At 38.3% G+C, this 6,891-nt stretch overlaps 1 protein-coding gene across 1 annotated transcript; it reads right to left on the reverse strand.

Annotated features, from left to right (window-relative positions):
* Positions 1-3,389: 3,389 nt before the first annotated feature.
* On the reverse strand, positions 3,390-4,954 carry LOC131164249 (expansin-like B1). Its single transcript, XM_058121295.1, has 4 exons — positions 4,738-4,954; positions 4,444-4,550; positions 3,958-4,272; positions 3,390-3,812 (listed from the first exon to the last, which is right to left on the reverse strand). Exons 1-4 carry the CDS (start codon positions 4,865-4,867, stop codon positions 3,612-3,614), a joined length of 753 nt encoding a protein of 250 aa, XP_057977278.1. The 5' UTR covers positions 4,868-4,954; the 3' UTR covers positions 3,390-3,611.
* Between the last annotated feature and the right edge of the window lie 1,937 nt (positions 4,955-6,891).

Raw genomic sequence — 6,891 nt, forward strand, 5'->3', positions numbered from 1 at the left:
GGAGACAGCCGGAGACGAATTGTAGGGAAGCATTATTTGAAGAAGCACAATGACAACGTCAGTGCAAGGAGGAACGACCATGATGACGGCGATGAGGTTCGAACGCCGAACGACGTCTGCAGGGAACGATGACGTCTGCAGAGGAGGAAGAACATCGAACAAAGACTGAACCCCGAACTAAGAAGAGATCGCTAGAGTAGACGACTGAAACGAAGCGGAGATGTCGTCGAAGAAGGCAACCTGAGACTTCTGTGAGCACCAAAGGCGACGACGGCTGAAACACTACCGAAGAAGACGGGAGAAGCATGGACTGCTGCTTGGCTGAACTGAGAGAGAGAGAGAGAGAGAGAGATTGCTACTGAGAACTAAAAAAACACCGACAAAGCTATGACTGAGACTGAGACGACGCCGGAACGGAGAAGAACTAGAGAAGCTGAAGGTGATCAGAGTGTCAGTGTGCTCGCTGATTCGGTGAAGACGATGACAACGAGAGGGATGTCTGTCGCCAAACAGAAGCCGGTTGCGTGTGCAACAACGTGTTCCTATTGCGTGTGTTCAGAAATAGGGGGCGACGACAACAAAGGTTAGGGGAAAAAAATAGGTTTTGCTATGATACCATGTTAAAATTGAATAAGGGGATTTTTCTATATTTCATTATTCAACAATACAAGGGTATATTTATACATGAGTCAAGGATCCCAAATTATTCCTAACAATAAATGAAAAATGGAAAGCGTACATGTATCTCTAATAGAAGAAAAAGGGACTGGAACATCATATGAAAAAAATCCCGTTCCTTACTCAAAATGGAGCTGGAGATTCAGGTTAGATTTCACTATAAATGTACTTTCTATTGTTCTTACATTTACTTGTGATGTACTGATAGTTTGATTAGATGTGATTTTGCTAGGAAGGCTCTTTAGTCTGGCCTTTTTTATTGTATTGCATTGCATCTGTGATGGGGGCTCAGTATTCCCCTTTTAGCCTGCGAATGCCCATTGTGTATATACACTTGATTAATATATTTACCTTTACTGATAAAAAAAAAAGTGCCGGATTGCTTCAGAATCTTAGGCGTTTTGGATTTCAATATTCATTGTTACACAATCTTACAAGGCAATAAAATATCCAGTTGGAAGAAAGCACGTCTGATTTCGTACCTCTATATTTTAGTTATTTTCTTTGATTCTTCTCCCAAATTACTCCATAATTAAACCAACACCTTCAAGTGGAAGTATAACAACAATACTACAAAATTTCCCCTTGTATGAATTAAATTAATCAATGTACAACTAGTTAGTTTCTAGGTTCAATCGGGACTCAACAGCTCAAACACATGACTTGTGGGTTCAAAATTATTTTGTTTTGTGAAAAAGACACAAGATTGGTGGTATTTGTGTGTATATTTTCACTGGAGCAGGTGGCCATGTCGCCTTTGACGAAGGTGGCGGTGGAGAATTTTACGTAGTGGTGGCGATCAGCGAAAAATAGGGCCTTGGGGAAGTGGCAACTGAAGCGAAATAGGGCAAGAAAGACGGTGACCATCTGTGGCTGTCATCAGAGTAGGTGGTGGCAATCGAGGACGACACTTGCCAGATGAGGATTGCCGAAGCTGGTGGGCGGGAGGGAGGGAGTTGGACAGTCACAGGGTGCGTGGAGAGAGAGAGAGAGAGAGAGAGAGAGAGAGAGAGAGAGATTAATAGGGTTTAAGAAATTAAATGAAAACAATTAAGAGGGTTTAAGAAATTAAATGAAAAAAATGAAGTGGATTATGTGGTATGGAGTGAGTTGTTATACTTAAATAAGTCCTAATTGAGCTGCTCACAAGCCCAAATTGAGCCACTCACGAGCCAAAACATTCAGGCTCGCTCACTTATCAAACGGATAATAAAATCTAAATCGAAAATTACTCGTTTACATAATGAACAAGTCTGAAGAAGCTTTTATCAGTTCAAACTTTTGAACCACTCGTGAGCAACTTGAATCGCTTGTAGCCCAAAAGATAGGAAGATCTAGGGTTTAAGATGCATTCCTTCTAATTTTAATAGGGGAGGGACGTATTTCTTGGTGCACAACATGAAGAGGTCAACCCAAAATGGAAGAAGCCCATGGACTCATAGAAACCACCCCGCCTGGGTCAACAGACCAATGAATGCTATGTTTTGTTGAGCCCACTGAATTGAAATCAGTCAAATCCGGTCAACGTAGCCCTCCTATGGGCTAATAAACTGGAATTAGGATCAAACCCACTTCTCTATTTTTTTATTTTTTAAAATACTTAAAGGTACTAGCAGTAACATACATGCCCAATTCCCATTTTGGGTAGATGTTTTGACCAGACATATGACATGATTAATTTTCTTTTATATAAATTTAAAATTTTTTTATTTTTGTGTGTCTTGTCGGTGCAACATGGATCGGTAAATATATTTTTTCAATGCATATTTTTCAAACTCCATACCGGTCTCTTTGTCATCTTTGTTAGTCTCTCTGCTCCCTAACTTAAAAGCTTCCATTCGTAATCAAACCAAAACATAGTCAAATCTAAATATTTAGAATATTTATATTTATGCCCATATACAGCTTTCTAAAATCTTTAGCAAAAAAATTAAGTGTCAACTAATCTATCGGAATAATAGACCAGCTCTATTACCCTTCTCTACTTAAATATCAAGTTTATCTCAAATGTAAAGTTATAATGGCCTAAAATCGAATCTTGATATTTTAACTAAGAGAATCTTGAGTTTACCCCAAGACTCAAATGGAAAATACTTTAATTATTATCTTAAAGGATATTTTTAAACCAGGAGATCATAGATTTTAAAGATTATACTAAGTCGTTGTCTAGTTAGGCCATTTTAAGATATACATGTTTGGGTAACCTTTGGTCGAACAAGTAGAAATATCGAAATTCTTGAGTATTGTCATGTTAACAGCTAAGGCTTAAGCATTATCTCACCCTCTCACATGACATGTAATTAACTGTGCAATATTTTTTGAATCATCTTAATTTTGAATTATTTTAGAAATAGTGAACATGAGATTGCCCTTCGTCTCATAAATTGGCAAAAGAGTTTCATTCGACTGACTTCACCTAATGCAACTAAAAACATAATATTTTTAAAGATGATCATATGTAGCCATTAAAGTACGTCACATTTTCTAAACTATGCACAATTAATAAATCACTTAGTTCATAGGTTCAAGTCCTCCCGAAATGCTCAAAATATAAATTAATTGGACGGTCTATCACCAAATATAATAATAATTAATTATCTGTTTTTCCATTGAAATGAACCAGCTTGTGTGTAATAGAATTACTTACATTGCACCTCAAAATTAAAGACCCACAAAGTGGTTATTCAATCATTACAACTCCCAAAGTTCTATTAGCTGAAAAGTTCTGACTAAGCAGATAATTTATTCATCATACTATTTCTCACACTAACCAAATATTACACAACCCAAAATCTCTCTCTCTCTCTCTCTCTCTCTCTCTCACACACACACACACACACACACATGCACCTTCTATATAACACAAAGCACACATACCCTCACGCATTCACTTAAAGAACATGAGTAATTACTAACAAGAACAGTAGATGGAATTAGTAAAGTTGAATGGAGGAGTCATAAGAAGCCCCAGCCTTCCAGTCAGCAGGGATGACACCATTCTTCAGCTGCACCACCTTTAGGCCTGCACTGCTACTCACTTGGATCCTCACATTAAGGCTCCCCTTGGGTGGGTTTGGCATGTCCCACACTGCCCCATAGGCCCTCCTCATGCCCCTCCATTGCCCACAATCAGCCTGCATATAAGCACATGCATAATATTAGTAGCAAGTTGTAACTCATATTCAAAATGACAATTTACTTATAGTCTGTAAATAAGCGCAGCGCAAAGGAGTAGCGTCAAGTAAAAACAAAAACAAAAAACATATATCCAAGATATACCTGCCATATCTCCACAGCTGTGACATCGTTTAGGCCAGCTTGGTAAAGGAAAACAATGGCCAGGTAGTCGGGGAACCTGCTGTTCTCGTGGACCTTAACCATGAGATTGGAGTTCGCGAAGAAACCGCATGGGATCCGTCGGAATTCTACGTCGACCACCCCGTATGCCACCACCTGCAGTGCTGCGTTCGGGAAAGCCATGTTGGTATAAGCACGAGGGCTGAGGATGAAGTCTGTGCGGTCTCCTTCACCGTAGTCCGTCGCCACCACGTTCACCCCATCCTCCTTGCAGAGTTGCGGTATCTTGCACTTGACCTAGTTCATAAGGAGCATGTAATTCAATATACATAGGTAAAAAAATACATACTTCCCATATGGCCATAATTATGGAATTTATATAAGTGGGCAAAACGATAATGTATGTATTAAGCACATACAAATATAAATATATACACGAACACGCACACGCACACGCACAACACGTACCTGATAGCAAGCACTGCAACCAGTTCCATTTCTATAAAGCCTAGAGACTCCGGCCACATTGCCGTTGTTGATTGTTCTTCCATGCTCACCGAACCCACATGCACCGCCTGATTAGTTATTCAACATTGGTTCAAGTATTAGTTAGCTTATTTTCTTCTTAGAAAAATCTTATTTATCAAGCTAAAAGTGTCACTAAAATTCATATTATGTATGTATGTATGTGTCAATATGTGTATATGTACCATGCACCATATTTAGGAAGGGATATTAGTAATGATGAGATATAAAACATACTTGGAGTCCCTAAGCAATCGGGGCTTCCATAATAAGTAGCTCTGGAGGAGATGAAAGCGTCTTGACAGTTGCAGAGCATAGGAAAGAGCACCATGGCCCAAAAAACATAGTAAGAGAAACTAAACTCCATCTATAGTCAATCCAAGATTCAACAAGAACACTAAGTAGGTAAAGCCCAAAAAGAGTGATCAGCTAGAGAGGAAGTGAGGTTGAATATGAATGAGGTGAGAAATTGAAGCCCATATTTATAGAGTAGGTCATGAGGGTAGGTAGGCGGGGGAATGTATAGAATTGCCACCTTGTACTTCCACTAATCAAAGGTACGTCATACATATCCCCAACTGGGGGATAGGATTAGAGTGGGTATGTGTCCAAACAGACGCCGTTCTTGACTTAGGCCGTGTTTGGTTGTTGCGCACTCAGCGCATGCCCCATGGGTCAAATAAGGTCAAGGCAACTGAGATGCAGCAGCAGCAGCAGCAGCCCTCGTCTCAGTGGGAATAATCTGCAAATCCTAATTAATTAATTAATTAATTAGGACCAAAGCCAAAACCCACTTTCTTCCTCAAGATTTTCATTAATTCATAAAAAGACACGTTCCATGTCGGCAGCTAACCTGAGGAAAAGCCTTAATTAATTAACTAGGACCAAAGCCAAAACCCACTTTCTTCCTTAAGATTTTCATTAATTCATAAAAAACACGTTCCATGTCAGCATATACTGTTGCTGACAATGATGCCAAGCTGAGGAAAAGCCATTTTTAACACCGGTATTAGAGTCAGGTTAGAAGGTGTTAGACAAATTTTTTCCTAACCTCGATTGGGTCGTATCATCGTGTAATTTGACTGTCTACAAAGATTTTGGTTTTGCTCATAACGATCAAATTATTTCTGGTCTTATTTTTACTTTTCTAATCATTCTAGATACACTTTTTGAAAGCCTCACGTTGACTTCCCTCACATTTAATAACTTATCATCAGTCCCTTCCACAATCGATCTGGGATAACTTCAACAATCTCCCCCTCACACATCAGGTTTCAAATCGGCTATAACATATTTAGATCATTTACCCAAATAACGATGTATTTTAATTTCGTAAATTCTATATAAGTTCGTAATAATCACGACTATATGAAGAACAACAATGGACACATAGTTACCTTAGCTAAAAATTTTGAGTGACTGCGTGTAGAGTCAGCTTGGTAATCGTTCGATCGCCTAATCCCTAATCGGATGGTTTTCGGTTGGATGGGATGATGAGTCTGGCTGCAGAGAATCCAAGCCCAGGAGAGACGTGGCTGCTCGAAGTAATAGGAGTCATCGTTGGGTGGGTAGGTGACCCCCATCCAATTTGGTGTTTCCATAGCATGCTACTTCATATGACTTCATACCAAACACTCCACAAAAAATTGCCTTTTTTTTTCTAATTTTTATTTTATGTTTGCCTATTTAGTGAATTAATTTATTGGGGTGCCACTTAATTTATCAACATATGAATTCTTAAGTAAGTGAATTTTGTTTGAGTAATGAACGAGGATTTTTCATTAACGTTTGAATGTCTGCTTAGTAGTCTTTAATGGAACGAGCAAATTTTTCAATGCTCATTCATCTTATAATAGTCTACACGTTTCAAGAATTCTAAGGAAAATTTGTGTTAAATGTGTGATATGCTCGGGCATACTAGGAAGAGAAATACTAAGAAATGGTTTCATCACGGAGGATTTGTAATCCATCAGTAGTAAGATGTCAGTAGTACTTGCACCCGTACAAGTGGCAAGTAGTGTTTAATGTGAGTCCCATAATATTTTAATGGCTCCATACTTAAATATAACATCTTGTGATTGGGGAGTTTCAAATCTTTTCAGAGGTATAATTTTTTCTAAATACTTTTCTTATTTTAATAAATAACTATCAACTAAAAATACCCAAATTTCAAGAATTTGATTGATTGTTTAAAGTATGATAGCAAGTATCAGCTGATGACTTGTGTATCAAAACAATGTGTTTAGTGTTTTTGTGAATGGATAACATTCATGAGTCATAATCACAAAGATGTTCATTGATAATGGTCTAAGTCTTATTAACAATAATTGCAACGCGCACGGAGCATTCCTTTTTCTCCTATTTGTCAAAATAATCTCTTACGTTTGATTA

This window comes from Malania oleifera, chromosome 9 (assembly GCF_029873635.1).
Source record: "Malania oleifera isolate guangnan ecotype guangnan chromosome 9, ASM2987363v1, whole genome shotgun sequence".
NCBI classification, from domain to species: Eukaryota; Viridiplantae; Streptophyta; class Magnoliopsida; order Santalales; family Ximeniaceae; genus Malania; species Malania oleifera.

Bases quoted from the DNA above. Each gene is read 5' to 3' on its own strand.
- LOC131164249 (XM_058121295.1), bottom strand. From the start codon at position 4,867: ATGGAGTTTAGTTTCTCTTACTATGTTTTTTGGGCCATGGTGCTCTTT. The intron at 4,551-4,737 runs GTATGTTTTATA...ATAACTAATCAG, and splicing joins CGATTGCTTAGGGACTCCAA to GCGGTGCATGTGGGTTCGGT. The intron at 4,273-4,443 runs GTACGTGTTGTG...CTTATGAACTAG, and splicing joins GTTGCAGTGCTTGCTATCAG to GTCAAGTGCAAGATACCGCA.